Here is a 23882-nt window from a genome sequence, read left to right on the forward strand (position 1 = left end):
ACTGCTTGTTTTATTTAGCAATTTTTTGAATTAATTACTCCATACATCAAGGATATCTTTTTCTCCAGTTTTGATGTCAGCTTTATCATTGCTAATTCCTTTTACTGCATTCTTTCCTCAATTTCTGAACTTTTTCAACAGCATCCAGAATATTTTGCCACCTTCCTGATATTTATTTTCTATATTCTTATCTAACTCTTCTCATCTCTCATTATTTTTGTTTAGCTTTCTTACATTTGTTTCTGCATTCTCTAAAAGAACCAGCTGTCTTATTCACCAGGAACTTTTCATATGTCCTTTTTTTTCACTGCCTCTTTAACTTCCTATGTCCACCATGAAGTTCTGAATTTTCTATCCTTGCAAACAACCTCACAACATGCCTCTCTGATTGAATGAATTAATGTTTTCTTCAGGATTTGCGACTGAATTTCCAAGGTTTGGTTCCTGTTCTCAAACTCTTTCATTTTTTTACTTTAATAATGTTTGTGTGTTTTAGTCTACACCTCAGATCTGAGAATTGCTCAACGTTTATTTGCTTTAAAAGTGTCTTACATGCTCTTCTTTTCAATACAAAATTCAATTTTAACCTGCTCAAGACTAAATGATGATCACTTCCAATTTCAAAACCTTTGTACACTCTGTTGTCCTGCGCAAGTGAAAAAACATCACTATCAACAATAACATAGTCAATAAGACTTTTCTTACTCCTAGCCTCTTCTCTCCATGTGAATTTGTGCACATTTTTATATTGGAACATTGTGTTAGTAATAACCAGTCTATGTCCTGAGCAAAAATCCAACAGGTATTTGCCATTATTATTAGCTTTGCTCTTTTCTCCAAATTTTCCCAAAATATTTTTGTATGTCTGACAATCATTTCCTACTCTGCTATTTAGATCCCCAACAAGGACCAACTTTTCCTTTTTCATTGTGTCAGCTGCTTTTTCTAAAGCATCAAAAAATTCCTCCACTTCTACCTTAGTAGAACCTTCTGTGGGACCATAGGCATAAATAAGTCTCATTATTCAGTTCCCCATTTTGATATTTGTCCACATCACTGTTCTTGAGAGTGCCATTTAATAGGATTAGCCTCGTATTTAGTGTTGAATACTATGGCTGCTACTCCTTTTCTTTGATTGTCATTGGCTAAATATAACATTTTGTATTTATTATTTTTTTTGTTTCAGTCACCACTTTTATGTCGATCTAGTACTTATCCAGTTGTTCTGCTAGTTCCATCTCCTTGACTTTCAGCCATCTTCTGTTGATAGTACTGATCTTGAACTTTGGTGATGTTGATTTTGGATGTGTTTCACAATTTGTTCAAGTAGCCGACTTTTCGCTGTTTGATCTGGTTCCCTTGCGAAAACAACTGGTGCCTTGTTTAACTAGATGACGCCCCAGCCAGCATGAAATTCTGTCATCTTGTATACCATCATTTTACTTGTGGTTTAAGCCAATAAGAATACAATTTGGTCGGCTAAATTCCAAATTGTCAGTCCATCCTCATTCACCTCCTAATGGTGCACCTAACAGGGTGCACCATTAGGAGGTGAGGATTGAACATTAGGCCAGAAGCCCTGGTCGGTTCTCCACATTTCTTTTAAGGCAATGTGGAGGTCCTCTCAGTTATACAGCTTTGACCCTTAAACATGATCATGATTATTATTATAATACAAGAAATATCTCCATGGAGTCAGAAGACCATTCATGGAAGATCTATTTATTCACACGTTAGCCATCATTCACACAATAACTGCCATACTTCTCTTTAAACTCATTCACTGATGAAGCACTTACAACCACCTCTGGCAATTCATTCCTCTCATTCACCACTGTCCAAGCAATAAACCTAGTCATAACACCCTTGATAATGTCACTCTTACACAACTTTCACTGGTGACCCTTTATTCTCTACCTTCTTGCCATGTACTGAAAAATTCTTTGGTGTCAATCCTATGAAACTCCTTTAATACCCTTTAAAACCTCTGTTTCACTTATCAGCTAATTTTTGAAGCCAACAAATCATCAGTCTTTTGTCATTATGAGTATTCCACAGACCTTCCACAATCTTTGCCACTCATCTCATCTCTGGATTTCCTCCCCATGAATGGAATCTGGGAGTCCAAATTCTGTGCTAGATGTGGCCATCTTAAAGCCTTATAATAGGGAAACAATAATCTCTCTGTCCCCGCTTGTTAGTGTGTTCTTCAACATCTGTAAAGTTGTTGAACTTCACAGATATCTGAACTTCAACTTTCTGTCCACAATCATCCCAAAATCTCTGACCCCATCAGTTTCCTGCAGTTCAGTTCCATTAGTATAGTACACAGCTTCTGATCTCTTCCCAAAGTGCTTTTGGGAAGAGATCAGAACCTTACACTTGGCCACATTAAACTGGCATCCATCTACCTTTGCCTGTATTGCTAGTTTGTTTGGGACTTCCTGAAGGATCTGTGCATCACCTTCATTTACCATTGCTATTTCCAGTTTAGCATCATCAGCAAACAACTGAATATTTTTTGGGAAACCATTTCCTATATCGTTGATATACAAATTCAACAACAGAGGACCAAGTACTGAGCCTTGTGGTACACCACTCTCTGAGATCTGTCCATCAGCTGCCCTTTTATCCAAATTACCTCATTCATATCCCCCATTTGCTCCAGTTTATGCAATAGAGTTCCATGAGGTATCTTGTCAAATGCTTTTGCAAAGTCTAGCAGTATCACTGAGTAGCCATTTCCCTTATCCAACTCTATTGTCACTTGATTATAAAAAATAAGCAAATTACTAAGACAAGACCTATCTTTCACAAAACCATGCTGTATGAGTATCATATTCCTGTCCACCCGGTCCTGAATTCTGTCTTTCATCGATTTCTCCATTACCTTAACCACTACTCCTGTGATGCTGATTGGCCTATAATTTGCTTCTTCTGTCTCTAAGCCTCCTTTATGCAATGGGACTATTTTGCCCTCTTTCTACCTCATTGGGCACCTTCCCACTTCTTAGGCTTAAATTAAACAGCTTTGTCAGAGAATGTATTTCATCTAGTCCCATGGCTGTGTTTGTAATTAGGTTCTGCAATATTTTAAGCACCTCTATTTCTCCTATCAGTCAGTGTCACTTCTGGCATTGCAATGTCACCACCTAGATAATACTCTCTCCACTGCAAAATGCTCACTCGTTAATTCAACTGTTTGGTTTGATTCTGTTAACTCCCCACCATCACCACTTTTTAGTCATCCTTCTATAGTAATTCCTCCTTTTACTTGCCACATATCAAAAGGAACTCCTTAGGATTTTGGCCTCATTAGCTAGCTTTCTCTTGTAATTATCTTTGGCCTTGCTTACTATACCAGTTTCCCTTCTTGCCTGCACTATATTCTACTCATGGGCATGCTGATCACCTTTTTCTTTATGTTCAACTCCTGCTTAACAAAGCTGTTCATCCATCTAACTCCTACCTAATTTATCCTTCTGACTCTAGGTATACTTTCAGATATTGCTTTCTTTAAACACCCCTTGACTATCACCCATGCACCAACAACAACAATATCTCACTTCCAAATTATGTGATTTCTCTGCTGAAAGCTATCTCTTAAGTTTGTCGTAATCATCTAGTTTCACATTCATTTTTGGTCAAAAAAAATTCAACATACTCATCATTAACATTTATGAATCTAGCTATGCTGCCTCCACTTGGAGAAAGTGATAATGTAGTCTTGATTCATTAGTGTTAATATAATGATGAGTATGTTGATGTTTTCCACCAAAAATGAATATAGCAAAAAATAACTAACATTGGTTTATAGGTTGTAATAGTTATTTAATTAAGCCTCCTAGTTTTGCCACATATGCTAGTGGCTTTGTCTGGATTGGGAAAAACAAACAAATATACAATAAGCAGGAAATATGAATCATTATATAACTAAAACCGAATGTCTAGGAACCATTACACAAAAATACAAGTGGAAACACAAAGTCCAATATGTTGAAAGATCTAATAAGCGACTTCCAAATGTTATGTAAAATCATTACTTGGTTTCTGTTGAGAGTGCCTTGTGAGTGGATGACCATCATAGCCTCTTTGATGTTGCATGCGTTGAGGTTGTCTTCCATGTAAGTATGGAGCTCTTGTCCCATCCAATGAGTGTGGGAGAAATGGAATGCCAGGCATGAACTGTCTTCTCCATTTTTGAAAGACTTTTAATGGGATTATATTGATCAAGTGCATGCATATAATAAACAACTAAGTTATACCAACTAGTTTCACCAACTAAGGCTGTTGGCATCTTCAGGGTACATAACTGATGTAAGACACTAAAAAGTAAAAAAAAACTGTTACAAACTATAATCAACCAATTCTAATTATATTAAACAAAGAACAGAGCGGGTACAAAACATGCACAGAGCATGGATGATATCACTTGTTGTTATTTAGGAACGTTCTATAGGTGGCACTATAATTCCACCTTTATTGTTCCACCTTTGCAACGAGTTGCCTGGTGTTGTACCACCTTACCCCAGTCCTGAAGATATTTTCAGGCACAAACTTTGTTTGCTCACACTTGAATAAAGGATTAAACTAAATTTATTATATTCCAGCATAACGGAGTTCGTACAATTACAGTGGGTTTGAAGTGAGTGCATAGCACCACTCTTATGTCATGAGATTTCATGATATTGGTGATTTTTAGAAAAAATATGCCAATATAAGGGATGGAAACTGAGGTCCTGTAGCGAATGTCATTGATCTATTGTAGAGAATAGTATTCTTTGTACTACCATTTTTTTAGAATATCCATTTCTGACAGTTGGAGAAGAGAATGTAATTCTTCTTTTAGTGTTCCTTCATCTCTTATAATAGAGATTGTCCTCTTTTTCAGCATATGTACAATACCTAATTTTTGTGATATGCAGTGCATTAAAGAGAAATTGCTAATCTTTCCCTCTCCATTCTGTATAAGTGCCATACCATCTGAGATTTGCTTTGCTAACTCATTCCTGAATGCTAACAATGTCAAATTCTTTGCTTGTTTGTAATATGATACTACCATTAATGTCATCTGTTCAGTCCCCCTAATCTTTCTCAGGACTCTCATATGTGTGGTCTCCGGTCTTAGATGATGAGTGTTATTTCTAACCCAGCTCTCAGATCCATAAGTTAAAATTGGTTTGAACACTGTCTTGAATACAGCTAGTTTAGTGTTTTGACAAATATCTATCTTATTCCATATAAATTTATTCAGTTGACTTCCTACCATAGTTGTCAGTTGAATCAATCAAATTTTTTCCTTGGGGTTTGCTGCTGAATCTCCATGGATTGGTTCTTGTTTTCAAACTCTTTCATTTTTTCTTAAGTAATGTTTATGTATTTGAGTCTACAGTTCACATCTGATAGCTGTTCAACTTTTTTGCATATCCTGCTTTTCAACATGAAGTTCAGTTTTATCCTGCTCAACACTAAATGGTGATCACTTCCTATTCCAAATCCTCTGTATATTCTTGTGTCCTGAATCAGTGGGAAAATATCACTGTCGACAATAACACAGTCATTGAGACTTTTCTTATTCCTTGCATCTTCTCTGCATGTGAATTTGTGCACCTCCCTTACATCTTGTGTTAATTAGCCAACTATAGTTAATCTGGAGTGCTACATTTTGCATCACATAATCGCTTTCCCACTTACTAAATTTAGGTTGCCTGCACCCTTCCCCCTAAACATTCTAGTTTCCCTGACTTTGTACTACTGAATTCTCACTGAACAACACTTTCTCAACACTTCTGATACCAAATTCATTTAGATTCAAGCCATCTGCCTTACATAAATCCTTCCTTTCATCAAACTCACTCCACAAATCTTCAACTCCACGCCATTCCTCCTGCACAATCTACACACTGACTCATTTGCAATCATAGTTCTCCTTGTCAGTTCACCTCTATCATACTATGACAATAGGCTCACAACTTTTACTTTCTCGCTTTTCATTTTTGCCTGCACTAGCAACCCTCCTTTCACCTGCTAAATCATTTGTACCACCCAGAATAAACACCTTTCACATTAACTATCTGCATCCTTACAGCATGTGGCTCATGAGCCACAGTTCGCTGACCCTACATAGACCAATAAGGCAGTAAGGACACAAAATGGATTTTGCATCATTGAGCACAGTGGACAGAGGTAGGAAACAAGGTGCATGCAGGCCAAAACCTCCTCTACCTTGGGTAGGAAATGGCAATAGTCCTTATGTACTGAAATGATACCACATATGCATATAAATATGGTAATGAAAGTGTATGTAACTAGAATTATCTGTATTTTGATTTTATTTATTTTATAACTTCAGCTATACTCTCGAAAGCTTGTTGATAACATATACAGAACTATATATATATATATATATATATCAGTGTCATCGCATGCCCATTTCAGTTGGGTGTGCTGTCGTGGCTTATGCAACCTGTGCTACAAAATTCACATCCATTTGACCCTATGATTGCATTTTTATCAATGTATGACAGTTTTAAGAGTGCCTAGCACATCATTGCTCATCTTAATTGGTCTAATGCAATTAATTGTATTGATAACTCTGAATACTTTATCAATTAATTATAACCAAATCTGCACAGAGTGGGGGACAATATGTTTGTTTTTAGATACTGTATATTAGAAAACAATAATGAAGGAAAATAGCATATTTGGTTGGTATATTTGACTACCTCCTTCGATGTATGCTCTGCTGCGCCATCTGTACATCTTAAAAAAACGTTTATTAACAATGGTTTCTCTCCAAAGAAAATTGACAAATTTCTTTCCCCCAGGCACTCAACTACTTCTGAAGATCCCTCTTCCCCAAGAGCCTTCATCTCCTTGCCTTACATCAGCTCTCTTTCACCAAAACTGGCAAAGATTCTCAAGAAATTCAACTTCAAAACGTGCTTCACTATGCTTCCAAAACTTCATTCATTACTTAGCAAACATAAACAGAAACATCTTCCTACTCGGTTTCCAGGAGTATACAAGATTTTATGCGATTGCGGAAAGCCATACTATGGACAGACTGCTAAATCCATCCTTCTACGTTTGGATGAACACCGTAGAGATATCTCCTATAACAGGACTAGAGCTAGCGCTCTCTCTAGCCACGTTCTCTTTTCAGCTAACTCAGACGAAGGCCGCCAGCACATTGTAAATTGGACTCAAACTGCTAACATCCATGTGTGCTACGATGAACTCGAAAGAAAGTTTGTTGAATCTAGGGAAATTTCTCTAAATTCCTCTCATATCAACAACAGCTTGAGTTACAATCTCTCTGACGCACACTTTGCTTCTGTTCAGTACTGGTGCACTTGCGACTGCGTGTAGTATTCGTTTGTTTGGAACTCATACTTGCATTTTTTTCAAACACGCTACTGTTTTTATACTTGTTCTGTTAGTACAATTTTAAGTCTCTGTAATTTTTTATATACTTCTTTGAATGTGATACCTGAGGATGTTCATGTAACGAAACTAGTAAACTAGTAGTATCTTTTTTAAATATATCTTGTCATCTTTTCTCTCGGTAATAGTCATTAAACCTTTTTTATAATATTCCAACCGAGTAAAAATGAATTTTGAAGAAAAAAAAAAATATATATATATATATATTCCTAGCCTGCCCAATGTACAAAATGTACTGTAGGTTTGCTAATAACTTTTTTGTGGGCAGGAGCAACATAAAAAAAAAAAAATAAAAAAAAAAGGCCTAGTTAGCAGGCAGTGTGTGGCATTGTCGTTACTGTGTACCATTAGTCATTTCTGACCTTTTGGTACATTGGTGAATAGGTTTATGATATCTAGGCTTGCTAATTGGGCATAATGCTCTGATAATATATAATGTTGTAATGGTATTATATTATTATTTATAGTCACCATAATCAAATTCCTGACATATGCACCAAGGGGTGTTATATGATTGGGGGGGGGGGTTCTGATAAACACCTAGAACAAAAATATATATTAAAGCAACTGATATAACCACAAGAAAGAACATAGTTTAAAACTCTTTAACCCCATCTTTCATCAATTTAACTCCCATATATGATATCTCCATGTAGTCTGGCAACTCATCATGGGAGATTCAAACTCTTATACACATTAAACCTGTCTTATCTCTCCTTAAACTCATTCACTGTCTGGCAATTATTTATTCCACTCATTTACCAGTCTCCACAAAAAAAAAAAAAAAAAAAAAAATCTAGTGTGCACACTTGTACTAACCACACTGTTACACTACTTCCACAGATGACCCCTAGTTCCCTATTTGTCATATACTGAAATTTTTCCTTTGCATCAATTTTATAAAACCCCTTTAATATCTTCAAGCTTTCTGTCATGTCTCATCTTTTCTGCCAATCAACTAAACTTTGTAACCCACACATATTCAACCTATCTGCATAGGGAGCACTCCAGAAATCTGTCAGCAGCTTAATCACTTGTCTCTGAATCTTCTCTACCACCTCCTCGTCCCCAAGAAACCCAGGTGACCAAATCTGTTCACAGTAGAAAAGAAGCAGCCAAATCATAGCCTTGTAGAGATGATAATAACTTCTCTCTCTTTACTTAGATGTTTTTCAACATCCAAGTAATCCGTTGAAGTATTTTACCAACTTTTACAGTATATTCTCTGAACTTCAACTCTCTATCCATCATTATCCCTAAGTCCCTAGCCTCCTCATTTGCCTACAGTCCAGTACCATCAATTTCATACATAATATATATAACCTTTTCAATGCAAAATGCATAACCTTACATTTTTTGCAACAAATTGATAATCATTATCCTCTGTCCACAATGCCAATTTATTTAAATCATCTTGCAGAATATCTACATCACCTTTATCAGCTATTGCCTTTCCCAGTTTTATATCATCGGTAAACAACTGAATATCCCCCTCCCTTAAATCTTTTTCTATATTATTGATATACAAATTAAAGGGCAGTGGCTCTAGCACAAAACCCTCAGTACTCTACTAGTCACTCTTATTATCCTAGATTCCATTCCATTATATACTACCCTATGGCATCTGTCTGTCAGCCAATCCCCTATCAATGATGTAAGCTTCATATCCATTCCAATTTGCTCCAGCTTTTGTAATAATTGTCCATGTGGTATTCTGTCAAACACCTTTGTGAAGTCCAGCATTGTCGGGGTCAGCAATGTCCAATTCTGCTGTCACTTTGTTATAAAATGTGAATTAATTACTAAGACAGGACCTACCCTTTAAAAAGCCATGCTGCTCACTATAGAGTATTCTATACCTATCCATTCACCATTGGATTTTACCTTTAACCAACTTTTCCAATACCTTAACAACCACTCCTAATATATTAATTGGCTGTAGTTTGCTATGTCTGTCTTGGAGCCATCTTTATGCAATGGAACTATTTTATCCTCTCTCTACTTCCCTGGAACCACTCCAGAGCTGAGACTTAACTTCATCAGAAGCAATGCCAATTCTCTTGCACATTCATCTAATACATGGGCTGATGTCATCCAGTCCCACTTCCTTATTTACATTGATATTTTTCAATATGCTGAATACCTCCTGTTCATCTACCTGAATTATGATATGCATCTTTGTCACATCAGCAAGTACAAAATCTCACTTGGATGATACACTTTTGCAAAATGATTATTCAATAACTCAAATATTTCCTTTCTCTCTGTTACCTTCCTACCATCCACAATGGTTAAAGTCATCCTCCTATAGTCATTTTCCCCCCTTACTTGCTACGTAATGAAAAAACTCTTTTGGATTTATTTAGCTAATTTTCTCTTATCTGATTTGGCCTTTCTTACTACTAGTTACCATTCTTACTTGCACTTCATGAGTAATAAGTAAACTGATCACCTTTTTCCATATATTCCCTCCACAGTGTTTTTTCATTTCTTGCTTTATGTTTCTACTCATCCACTTAATCCAACTTGGTTTATCCTCCTGACCTGGAGTATGCAGTCTGATTCTGCTTCTCTCAAACAAACTCTGACCACTTCCCATACACTACTGACATTATTTTCTTGTAACCTCTCAAGTCATGGCACTTCTCCAAATGACTCCTAAGTCTGTTATAATTATTAGCTTTATAAGTTCAGTATAAACCCTTTCTTGACAGAGAATTCCAAATGTTTAGCAACTTTCCAGAACAAGACTGCATGGTTATTCTCCCCAGTTGTAGGCAGAGTGTCTCTACCTTGGTTATAGATATATCTTCTGATGCAATTATCAGATCTAACAATCTCAAACCCCTGGTCCCTTCTTAATATTCTTAACATTATTCTGATAATATAGCATAGAATGACAATATCAAACTATAGACCATTTTGTATTTCTTCTGTAGTTGTTGAGGCTTGGGAAAAATTGATAAAAAAAAAAAAAAAAACTCTTAAATGGAATTGGATATATGAAAGCAGTATCATTTATGAAGGCCAGCATGGATTTATTAAGGGACAATCATATTATTTGATAAACTGGTCGCCTTTTATAAAAACAACAGTGTATACCTTACCCTTTTAAAAGGGTAAGGTATACACTGTTGTTTTTTAGGAGTTTTTCAAAAGCATTTCACAGTATGCTGCATGACATATTGGTGTCTAAGTTGCAACATATAGGTTTGGATATCAAGTTAGTGGATTAGATTGGTAGCTGAACTCCCGATAGATTTCAGAAAATTATATATTGTGGAGCAGTACAAAGAAGAAAAGGTACAAGTGGAATTCCACATGGTTATGTACTGGGACCATTACTGACCATTCTTTTCAGTGTGTCAGTGATATTGTCACTGGAATACAGGTAGATATTGAGTTGTTTGTAGATGATGTGAAGATTGGAAAGGTTATTAGTAATACTGGCCTGGTTGGCCAAGTGGCTAGCGTATTCACTCTCCAGCCAAAAGGCTGTGTGTTCGAATCCCGCCACAGGCATGGATGTTTGTGATTGTCTGTGAAAATACTGTCTGGTGGGTGTAGTTGCAGTTCGTTATGAATGGTGGAGACAGAAAGTTGTAGAGCAGGTGTTCTCCCTCAATCGGTCTTTGGACTCCCTGGAGGTGTCATGCAATAATAATAATAATAATACTCGTGGAAAGGCTTAGATGTTGGTTATACATTCTTACTAATTAGCTTAAGGAAATTACAACATACAATAGAATATAGATTAAAATAAATTTTAATACACTTCCAATATTTCGGCAACGTTACGTTGCCATTATCACAGGAACTTAAATACGAGACACATGCACAGCAGTAGATGAGGAACGAAGCAGGAAGTTATTCTTTCTTCTAAAAGAATACCAAAACATCTCCAGGAATACCAACATTCCCCTAGCAGGCAATGTTGGTATTCTTGGCTGATTGGGCTGAAGGTCTTCTGATGTAGGTTTCCCAAATTTGGGGCAGTCTCATGCACCCAAATTTGTTTAGGTTTGGATTGTTTCTTAGGGCTGAGGCTGATTCCGTGAAAAGCCTTTCGTATTTGAATTTACTATGGTGTATTATCGTGGCTTTTTTTCACCTTATCTATGGCGGGAATCCAGCGCATGGTCTGCAAGACCAGAGTGGCTGTGTTGGTGAAACCGGATGTAGTCTTTGTGTTCTGAAATTCTGATATTAGCTGTTCTGCCTGTTTGGCCAAAGTAGGACAGTTTACAGCTGCAAGAGACTTGGTATACACCAGGTAGGTCTACGGGGGAGGTTGGTCTTTAGTGTAGCGGATAAGGGATGCCAATTTTTTATGAGGTCTGTAACAAGAAGTTAAGTCATGTTTATTTAGGATTTTTGTAATTTTTTCCGAGGTGCCTCGGATATAGGGAATGGTGATGGATTTAGAGTAATCTTGTTGCGGGGGGTGGTTTATTGGTTTCAATATGTTTTGGATTTTTGGGGGGGGGATAGCCATTGACTGAGAAAGTGTTGAGAATGTGGTTTAGTTCTGTTGTGGTTAGGGCATTGTCATTTGAACAGATAAGTTTAGCCCTGTTGTGTAGTGTCTTAATGACTCCATATTGTTGTGGGGGGGGGGGATTGTTGGTGAATGTATCTGCCTGTATGAGTAGGTTTTCTATAAACTGAGAAAACCAAGGTTCCATCAGGCTGGCGAGTGACTAGTGTGTCTAAGAAAGGAAGGCAGTTGCTTTTTCCTTCTTCCAGGGTGAACTTGATTCTGGGAGTGTTGGTTGTTTAAGTGTGTTAGGAAGGAATAATAATAATAGTTCTAATGTTTTGGCTTCTCTTTGAATAAGATGGTGAGAAATGAATGGGATTAGCAGTTTAATGCAGCTAAATATAAGGTTATGGGATTTGGGATCCGCAGATGGGATGCTTCATACTTATTTAGTGAAGTTATAATGCTGAAGAAGTGGAGGAAGCAAGGGATCTTGGGATGATTCTAGGTAGAAATTTGAAGTTTAGAGGACAAAGAGTTGTGAAGACAACTAGAGAATTTCTGCAATATTAGGTTTATCAGCAGAGAAAAGCATGATGGTTCCATTCTATAAAGCTCTTATCAGACTACATTAGATTTCTCAGACTTGGTCACTGGGATTTAAAGAAAATGAAACACATTGGAGAGGATGCAGAGGCAAATAATGGAAATGATATCAGACTAAATAATGTGGCTTGTGGATAGAAGATGAAGGGAGGATATGATTAAGATATTTATGCTGTTGAATGGTATTTGCCTGCTTGACACTGGGGAGATTTTTATTATGATAGAATGAAGGGAAGAAACCTAGAAATTTTAAGTGAAAATAGTAAATAAGGTAAGAAGCAAGTTTTTTTTGCATAGAGAGTGGTAGGAGTATTATATGCATTGCCTGAGATGGCGTTTGAAGTGCAAAACAGCAGATGAGTTTAAGGAGTAGTGACAGATTTTATGTTGTCTAAGGTGGGCATCTCAGAGTTATTTTTGCATGTCATTGTCCTCCACATCATTGCCATTATCCGATGTGATGTCTTCACAACTTGTGAAGGAAACCCCTGAATTTCAAGTCATTGTCTACATGGAAATTGGGAATAATAATAATAATATATCCTAATTTTTTAGTGAATTCACTGTGCTAACCGTTCCATTTTGGGATATTTCTGATATTGATGTTTGGATGCAGATTAAATCTGCACCTAAACAGCAGCAGATAACCTATTAAAACCAAATGACCTATCAGAAATATGTCAAAAATGAAATGTTGGCTGTTCAAAGAACACATAGCAGTATCATCATAGTATTGAGCAGATAAAGATAATGAATACTACAGAAATCATGAATATGACTGCATATGCTTGCAAAATGCAGAACTTACTTAAAAATACTGTGACATGCAATCTAATTTGGCATGTTCACAACATGACCAGAAATCTGCTCAAAGTCCTTACCGTCTAAACATCATTTAAATAAAGAGGATAATCAATATCATTGTAAAATCACTTGCTGAAAATTGGCATATCATTGTACATTTCTGTAATCAGAAATTTTCCTCTTTTGTTCGTTTGTTCATTCCTTGTTAGTTCATTACATGCAAAAGGATGGAAGTGATGTTTTTTTTGCGCCTTAGTCTTGTATGCACATTATTTGTTGATGTTTTAAGGTTTCCATATTAATTTTAAGAAGCTAATCTTTCTTTATACCAAAAGTCAGATATTTTTAGTTTTTCCTGCTGCTAGTCATTTTGTTTTTCTGTATGCATTGTTTATTCACATTATTATAACCATTCTCACCAGTGTGAGATGGCAATTAAAAAAAAAAAAAAAAAATTGTACTTAATCAGAAATAATTGCAGTATTATTAATTTTTCTACTAAAGTCAAAAAAAAAAAAAGAAGAAGAAGAGGTGATTTCTATTTTGTCTGCTTTGTATTAAATAATATCAAGTGATATTTTCAAATTTATTAAGTAATATTTATTTATCAAATAATAATAGTTGTTAGCCTTTTTTTTAAATACAGTTCTAAAGCTTTTTATTTGATTGTAGGAAAAAAAAAAGTTATAAGGATGATTATCATAAATCTAAATTTCAACAATAAAAATCATGCATATGTTGCATTTTGTTTTTCTGCAACTGGTTACAGTTTTATTGTTCAGTTTCATAGAACTTTCTGTTAACTTGCCTGCTTCTGAATTACAAAATATTGTCACTGTTAACTATGAAAAGTATTATTAACATCTGAATTCCATGGAGTAAGAGACATTTCATAGGAGATACATTATCACACACACAAAGCTCATCCAACCATGCCTTAAACTAATTCGATGTGTCTACATTTACAACACAGGTGATGCAGTCCACTCACCAATCACTTTCCATCTAAGGAACCTTCTCCTTACTCCTCTACTCACACCCTCCTTATACAATTTCCAGGGGTGGCCTCTTGTTCTACCTCTTTTCTTCCATTCTATGAAAAATCTTTTCCATGTCAACCAGATAACCTTATGTCTTAATCATATCCCCCCCCCTCCACACACTTGTTCCCTAGGCTTTGCAATTTACATTCTTTCATTCTGTCCTCATGTTCCACATTCCAAAGACCATATAAATGTCAACAATTCCAGGAAGTATTTTCATCTAACTGTTCCATTGAATAGATCATAAACATTTAGAAACCTTATTACACATCCACAGTATTTCCAGACATTTATTGAAGTCTCATGAGTGGGAGCCAGACTCAGAAATGATACCAAGGTTGAAGTAATGCAGAAGTCATATTTCCGTATACATGTGGCCAAAAGGTGTCACAACTTATTACTAAAATACTCTGGATTAGAGATGGATATTGAAAGTTTTTCTTCTTGGTTATACTATAAATTAAATATGCTAAGAAATTATATTCTTAATTTCGTTCATTCTTATTTTTTATTCTTATTTAATGGCTATAATTCCAACAGAATTATTTAATCATTCCCTCCACAATTCTCAACTCTCTCTACACATACTGACTACAGTAATGCAGTCACTATTTCCTCTGCCTGAAGTATATAAGTAGCAACAACTCAAAAACAATGGTTTCATATGAATGGATCTCAAATCCACTTGAAATAAGAGCCCCAAAGACTACCTCCATTTCTCAAATGGTGATGTATGTAAGGTTCCTTGTTCCTGCAAGTTAGTTTGCTGTGGGTAGTCTTAGTGAATTAACTACAATACAAACTCTAATGGGAAAAACCACTATGCTTCATTGTAAGAAATTTAAATTATTTTTATTGGTATTATTAAAAGAAACCTCCATGGAGTTAGTGACTCTTGAGGGAGGCCACATACTACACATACCAGCTATCATACTTATTCTTGAATTCATTTACACTGCTTGCAGTCATAACATGTGACTTTATAGCACTTTTATTCCACTTGGTTCAGGGTCTGCTATGATTATGTGACTGTGGGAAACCACACCCAGCTTGTCGCAGAGTCTGGCATTGGGGGAGAGACAGTTTTTATGACTAATTGTAGATGTGTTCACAGGGCCAATTTGCCTATTCTGGGGGATGAAAAACCTGAGTTTCAGAGTGAAAAAATCCCCTATCTCTGTAGGAGACTGCCTAACTCACCTTTAGTTGAAAGAGACCAGATAAAGGTTCCTCATGTCTTGGATGGGAATTGAACCCAGGTCTTTCTGACCAAAGGACTTCATCTATACTGACTGAGCTACAGAGGCTCTAATGGCTTGACTTTATATAAATGTTTTTCAGCTAATCTTTCTACTGAGTCCAGATCAGTTATTAGCAAGCCATAGGTTGTATGCTGCAGCCAGTTAGGATGCATGTGTGTTTGATACATTAGTGCCATGGATGGGCTAAGCATTAAATAATCCAGAAACCCTGTTCTAGAGACCTAACCTTGAACTTTTATTTTCCCTATCTACTGGCTAGTAGATAGGGAAAATAAACTAACTAATTCTCACTTGTTTTTGGATGAAGGCTAATTGGATTCATACTGAGGAAGTTGATACGATGCTTGATTTGTCACAAACACTGAATGGCTATCAGTTGATGGACACATCTAACACAGGAAAGCTGATCCAATCCTAGAGATCTTCATATAATTCTTTGTTGTTGGGTTTTTTTGAGGGCCTTAGTACCCACACTACCTCTCAAACTAGAATTTAGTCCGGTGAATGTACTGTTATATTACTGTTACATGCACTATTATAATTTTGTGATTTTTATGTTGGGATGAGATCAACTACTAAGCTTGAATTTATTGCGTTTTGGGAAATTTATTTAATTCATGTTCCTTCTTTATTACCTCTAGTATATATGTATCTCTGGTCAAATTATAGCAAGTTATACATGCACCTGAGTAAGTTTAGTTAGGTTTTCTGTCATGTTGTATTTTGGGGAATATTATAGTTCCCCTTGAAATCATTGCAAGTTGGCTTTCTAAGTGACATATTGCCCTCTGCAATTATGAGAAGGACACTGACCTGCAGAAATAAAAGGGTTATCATTCTGTTGTATAAGTCTCTGATCAGACCATACTTAGACTATTATTCTCAGATTTGGTCCCTAGGATTTGAAGGGGATAAATTAACTGTGGAAAGGATACAAAGACGGATGACAAAGATGGCTTCAGGACTCTACAATTTTGGTTATGAGGATCGGCTGAGGGAATGTTGACTGCAGAGTTTAATGGATAGAAGAAGGAGAGGTGATATGATTGAGACTTTTAAACTGTTGAGAGGTGGTTACAGGATTGACACTGGGAGTTCTTTTGTTTGGTTGAACAGCAGGAAGGAGTGATGACAAGGGACCATCCCTGGAAGTTATGAAAGGAAACTGTGAGCAAGAGGGTGAGGAGTGGTTTCTTTGCATGGAGGGTGGTTGAACCATGAGATGCATTGCCTGATGGAGTGGTGAGAGCAAGAACGGTCAATGAGTTTAAGGAGTGGTATGATAGACTTTGTGTTTCTGGGGGGGGGGACCTCCTCTCGATGAGTTTTGACAGACTTTATGTTCTCAGGAAGGACCTCCCACGATGAGTCTTTTGACTCCATGGAGGCCTGAATAATAATGATAATAATAACATCCACTGGAAATGCTCCTGAATTTCAACTTCCTATCCACTAACACTCCAAGATCCCTAGTCCTCATCAGTTTCTTCTAGCATAATCCCACCACTATAATATAGCATCAGATATCTAATCACACCAAAGTGTGAATGACTTTACATTTACTGACTTTGAACTAACATCATTTTCCAATGCTCACAATTCCAGCCTATTCAAATTATTCTGCAAGTACTATATCAGCAGCATTCCTGATTATACTACCTATCTTTGCATCATCAGCAAATAGCTCTATGTCGCTTGTCAAATCCTTCCCAATATCATTGATGTAAAGATTGGATAACAGTGGACCAGGCACTAATCCATGTGGCACACCACTGGTTTCCTTAAATCTTGCAGACTCACATCCCCCATATACCACTTTTTGATATCTGTTAGTCCAAAAGTATCATGATGTATTCCTCCCCTTTTTTTAGTTCAATGGTAATATTGTTATAGAATCTGAGCAAGTTGATAAAACATGACCTTCCCATAATAAACCCATGTTATTCCTTGCAAAGTAGATTCACTGTCAACCTATTTCTGAATGCAAGTCCTAACCAATTTTTCCAAAATCTTCAGTGGATACTAATTGGTCGATAGTTTTATACATTGGTCTTTGCACCACCCATGTGCAATGGAATTGCCATACATTCTTTCCATTCCTGCGGAATCTTCCCTATTCTGAGACTCATATTAAGCAGCCGGACAAAGGAATAGCCAGTTCAGCTGAACACTCTTTTAACACATGTGCTGATATCCTCTTATTTGCCATTGCTGAATTCTTATTCAATTTGCAACAACTGTAATACCTTGTCCTCATAATCTTAGTTTCTTTATCCATTGAAGAAAGAGGTAGCAGTGAGCTTAGTGTTCCATAAACCAGGTTGATTACTTTTAACAAAACGGGCACTCATTAGTCTCATCAGCCTCTTCTGTATCTGTTATCCTTACACCCAGTACAGTAATGAGGGTATGAAGCACCTGTGGCAGGTGGCTAACTTGTGCCCCCCCAACCCAAAAATTTTGAAAAATTTAAATGTAACAAGTTAAATTTTACTAAATACAATATGTTAAATACTTACTATTAACCCCATCAAAACGAGTTGCAATGTGTTGCAGAATTTGTGTGTCTAAAGCGGTGTATTGCTGAAATTTAAAAATACAATATAAAATAGCGGACTTTTATATCTATTTATTTATTTTTATTTTTTATGTTTTGCACCCCAAACCTAGTTTTGGGGTGCAAAACTAGGCGCCTGCCTGTGGCGGGCGCCTCTTTTGCCACGCCCTCGTTACGGCACTGCTTACACTATCTGTAGTTAGAAGAGTTATAGTTCCATTCTGAATGGAATATTCTTTCATATTCATTCTTTCTTTTACTTGCAGCATATCGATAGAATTCTTGTGGGTTGTCTTTAGCATACAAAGCCAGTTTCTTATCATGCTCAGACTTTGCTTTCCATACAACTGTTGACTATTCTAGCCTGCTGCATATAATTTTCATCATGGATATCATCCTTATGCACACAGTATTCCTTTCATATCATCCTTTTCTTACAAATCTCTTGCTTAATAAGATTGCACATTCATTTGACTCCTACCTTATATTCTTCAAACTCTTAGGACAAATTCTGATATTGTGTCATTTAAGTATTGTTTAAATGCTTCACATTCGATATTCTTCCCATCCAGCAACCAATTCCATTCCACTGAACTCAGTATACTCCTCAATGGTTCATAATTTCCTGCTTTATATTTCAGCATGTAATATTTTCTGAATGGAATATTTGTAAACTTAATCACTTCCCGAGTGAGTACCACAAATCACTATCACTAACTGCTGGAGGCAGAATAGTTATTATTATTATTACGTGACACGTAGTCCAAGACTCATTGAGGGAGGGCACCTTCTCTACAACTGTCTCCACCTCTCAATCCACCAACTGCAATGAATAGCAACTACACCAATGCCATCTGCCACCACAAAGTATTTTCACAGACAATCACAAGCATCCATGCCCATGGCAGGATTCGAACCCGCAACCTTCTGGCTGGAGAGCGGATACAATAACCACTCTGCCAACCAGGCCAGCAACCAGTTATGTCTTTAACTGAAACGCCCTCTGACACTAATTAAATCTAACATTATTTGTCCTCTAGTTCCTTCTGTCACATGCTGCTTGAGGAAGTTGTCCTACAACAGCTCAATAAATGCATTTTCATTCTTCTAATGAGATGCTACAGTTTCCCAATCACTATTTGGATAATTAAAGTCTCCCATTATGATTATTATTTTTGCACTCACCTTTTCTATTTGGTGATGCCTTTCTTCACCACTAGCAAACCGATCCACCAAGTCTGTAACAACAAATATAAGTAACAACGTGTAACTACAAATATAATAAAAAAATATAAAAGACTTTTTTAAAGAATCTACTATTGCCCTTAAAAATGAACCTAATCTAAATAAACATGGTTGTGTTAAACTCCGCAGAATATCAGACAGTAATTCTTAGGCATCCCAAGTTACATCCTAGGTTTCCTACTAGTACCCATAGGGGTGATCTTCTTAGCTACAAACTCTAGACTTAAAGTCTAGAGTCATAGACTTAGTTCTAATTTGTGTCACTTGTGGTTTGTCCTTCAAGATGTCTCTATAAGAGAGAGAAAAAATATTGGAATAATTAAATTGTTGTTTAATTCATTTGTTCTGTTATTTTTATTCATCAAGCATCCAACATGAGTTCTAATTAATACTGAGGCCTAAATACATGATTATGTCAAAGTCTTCAATTTAGAATTTCCCTTTTTTGATCTTTGGCAAAATTTCACTGCCTTATTTTGTCATTTATTCAGTGTTCCTTTCATCATTCTCTATTGGAATTCTCAGTTCCAAACATGCATGGGTAGTTGACATCTTTGGACTTCATAAAAATGACATGTATTCACTGGTTACTGTGTAAGTTCTAAGGTTTTCCCTAGACTTATGTTTTTCAATATATCCAGTTTCTTTAAATTCGTTATATTGCTTGTTACAGTTATCACATGATTTAGCTGACAGATTCACTGAAACTCATTACTTGAATCACTTCCTCATATTTCACACAAATTTTTGCCATGTATTCACACAGAAGATATGAACAGCTATCTTAGGTAACTATTAACAGTATGTTTCAAAAATATTTGCATTTGAAATACCCATATTTTTTTATTGCAAGTCCTGTATTTTTCTGTGAATCATTGTGATATTACAGCATGATCTTCTGTGATTTTAGTACATTCATAATGAAGAATTTCTACTCAATGAAGCTGAAATATATATGCGAAGCAGAGAGTCAAGACTAACTTTTTCAAGGTAATTTCAGAATTTATACATTAAATTCAATTATTTTTGTTTCCATATTATTATAAAAAAAAATGGGTAGAATTATACATGATCATGTTTAACATCTCTGATTATTTCATTGCATAGGCTTCTGTAGAGATTGGACAATTTTAGAACTACAGAACTACCTTGAAGAACACTCATTTGAACTATGCAGGTCCACTTATAAGCTAATTTTTTTGAATAAATATGTTGGAAAATTTTTTGGAGATTTGCGATATTGGAAGTTTTTTCCACTTGGTTAGACTGTAATAAATTTAGTTTAATCCTTTATCCAAGAGGAAGCAAAGTTTGTGCCTGAAGTATCTTCAGGACTGAGGCAACTCGTCTTAAAGGTGGACCAAGCTCTCATCACTCCTTGTCTTAGTATCTCCCATAATGCAAAGCACATCTCCTTGTGGACATGTATAATGCTATAAATTAATGGAAGGGCCACTACCCAGACCAGTTTCGACATTTATTGAGGTCTCGTCAGTGGGAGCCAGACCCAGAGGTGGTGATACCAAGGTGGAAGCAATGGAGAAGTCATATTTACCTATACGAGTTGCAAAAAGGTGTCTCACCTTATTATTAAATTACTCTGGATTTAAAGAAAGATTATAGTCTAACCAGGTGGGAAAAAAACTTCCAACATCTTTCTCTAAATTCAGAGTAATTTAATAATAAGGTGAGACACCTTTTGGCAACTTGTATAGATAAATATGACTTCTCCATTTGCTTCCACCTTGGTATCACCACCTCTGAGTCTGACTCCCAATGACGAGACCTCAATAATGGTCAAAACCGATTGGAAGTTTGGGTGATGAATGGCAATGCTGTAGCCCATGAAGTTTTAACTGAGGCTTGGCTGTTTGCTATCTGAGGGGTAACTGCACGGCTGTTGCTGTTACCTCTCAGATGAGATACAAGCAAATGAGTGGCTCTGGTCGGTTGGTGGGGTGAGCCTACCACAGTGTAAAGCCAAACTGGTTCTGAGAGTTCTTCTCAGTGGCAGGGTGAGCCTGTTACTGAGAGGAACGATGCTGAGTTTTTGGAGTTTGACCTGTACTTCAACATTCAATAAAGGTAGAAATCGGTCTGGGTAGTGGCCCTTCCCTTAATGCACAGCATTATACATGTCTGCAATGAGATGTGCTTTGCATTATGGGAGATACTAAAACAAGGAGCGATTCTAGCTTGGTCCACCTTTACCACGAGTTTGCTTACACTTGGATAAAGGATTAAACTAAATTTATTATTAAGAATGGAACTATAATACAATAAGGAACCAAGAACAAATCTTAAGAGACTAGAAGAATTTTATAAACTCTATAGTAATCTTTCAATAGATAAATCAAATATAAATAATTCACATAGAATTAATTAAATGGAGGGGAAACAATATAATTCACCATGTCACAAACTTTCTAAATCAATGCCTAGAAGAGGGGAAGATACCAGAAAATTGGAAAAATGCTACTCGGATATTGTTATTTAAAAAGGAGACCAAGAAGAACTATAGACCAATTAGTATTCTCTCAAATCTGTAAAAAATTCTCACAAAAGTAATAACAAATAGGTCAACACCTCTTCTAGACTAAAATCAACCAATAGAACAAGCAGGATTCCATAAAGGCTTTAACACAATTGATCATATTCATGCAGTAAAACAAATAATAGAAAAAGCAGAAGAAAATCAATTGCCTCTCTGTGTAGCCTTCATGATTATGAAAAAGCATTTGATTCCATCAGAACTAATGCAATAATCAAAGCACTCCAGAATCAGGGAGTTCCTGGAGAATATATGGACCTCCTCCAGGCAATATACCTCACTGCAACAGCAACAATCCAACTTCACGTGAGTAGCAATAAAATATCAATTGAAAAAGGTGTCCAACAAGGAGACTCTCAATCACCCAAAATCTTTACAGCAGTCCTTCAAGAAATATTTAATAATATAAACTGGACAAAGCTTGATATAAAAATTAATAACAGAAACTTAACAGACCTAAGATATGCAGATGATCATAATTTTTGCAAAAACTGCAGAAGACCTTAATATAATTATAGAAGACCTATATCATGAAAGCGGAAAAGTCGGTCTAAAGATAAACAGAGAAAAAAACTAAAATCATGTTTAATCATTTTGTAACACCAAACAACCATAATAATAGAAAACAATTTCTTGGACAGAGTCTCTTAATATACATACTTAGGTTGTTTCCTTGAATTCATGAATCCTTGGGCCTGTAAATAAATATGAATTTCTTTTTCACATTATCTTTTCATTTTTATGTCTAGTGTTAGTAATGCATATAATATCTACAGTGTTTTTTATCATATAAGACAATATTGATGTAGGTGTTGGAACGTACTACCTAACTGACTGTTCCATTTTTGTTGGTTTGTTAATCTTATCATTACCTCTTTAAATTCTGTTTTTATTCATTAGTTGTTGATTGATGCTCATCTGAATATAAAGAAATTTAAGGCTTCCACAAAGGTCCAATTAATTTTATGAGCGGTGCAATGAAGGAAAATCAGACAAACACCAACAACAAACAATAACTCAACAAAAGAAAAACATTTAATGTGGAATAGTACAACATATACATTCAAGTATAATTATCTACAAAAGGTTATCAAATTGAAAATATACAAAAATTCACATTTAGATATTAGTAACTTCTCAATTAGGTTTGAGGATTATGACTAATGTTAACACTTCTTAATTCTTAGAACATTAGTATTTCTTTCACATATTTCTCTCTATCCAATTAGATGAATCAAATCATAAATATATCAGCTTAGTTTAAAGTATTCAGAACAATCACAATCCATTAACTAACAAACATTCACCCTTCAGTTCTTTATGCTCAGTCAATCAGATTGAAAATAGTTCTTAAAAGTTTAACTTTCCAAATGTAACAATAGCTGATCTTATGACAGCTATTTCTATATTCTCTCTCAGTCAGTTAACACTTAATAGAACAACATAGCGCTTATCATTTCGAAGGCAAAGTACTTCAATACATCTTACATCCAACGATTAATTGATATAATTCTACAGCCAAGGTGAAAACATGTCCGACGGAGTTACTTCACACAGATCATAGAAAGGACAATTCTTACTGGGCTACAGCTTTTACACATTGAATTCGCATAGGTACATTTGAAATTCTTGTTGACTTTTACTTTATTGCAATACAATTCAAAGAAATCTTCCACTATAATAACTGAATTATAGACACAGAAATACACAAGTCTTGATGCACTGGGTTTAAGTTATCTACTAATTTCTTATTTTCTTCTATGTATCAACTTCAGTTCTGCACTATTCTTCTACTAAACATTTGGAAATTATTGAAGTATCAGAACTCCCATAGAAATAATTTGAAATGCCTATTAATTCCCGGTCCTTTCCTAGTTGATTTACGGCA

General features: G+C 35.8%; 1 protein-coding gene across 3 annotated transcripts in view; it reads left to right on the forward strand.

Annotated features, from left to right (window-relative positions):
• The window catches only part of Piezo (piezo type mechanosensitive ion channel component), a 1325935-nt gene that overhangs the window by 913641 nt on the left and 388412 nt on the right, over positions 1 to 23882 (forward strand). For all 3 annotated transcript variants that reach the window (XM_090398322.1, XM_090398324.1, XM_090398323.1), the window contains one exon: positions 20354 to 20433. In XM_090398322.1, coding sequence (XP_090254448.1) covers positions 20354 to 20433 — 80 coding nt within the window. The remainder of the gene's footprint in view (positions 1 to 20353; positions 20434 to 23882) is intronic.

Source organism: Typopeltis vanoorti, chromosome 9 (assembly GCF_054136105.1).
Source record: "Typopeltis vanoorti isolate ZY-2024b chromosome 9, IOZ_Tvanoo_1.0, whole genome shotgun sequence".
Taxonomy (NCBI): Eukaryota; Metazoa; Arthropoda; class Arachnida; order Uropygi; family Thelyphonidae; genus Typopeltis; species Typopeltis vanoorti.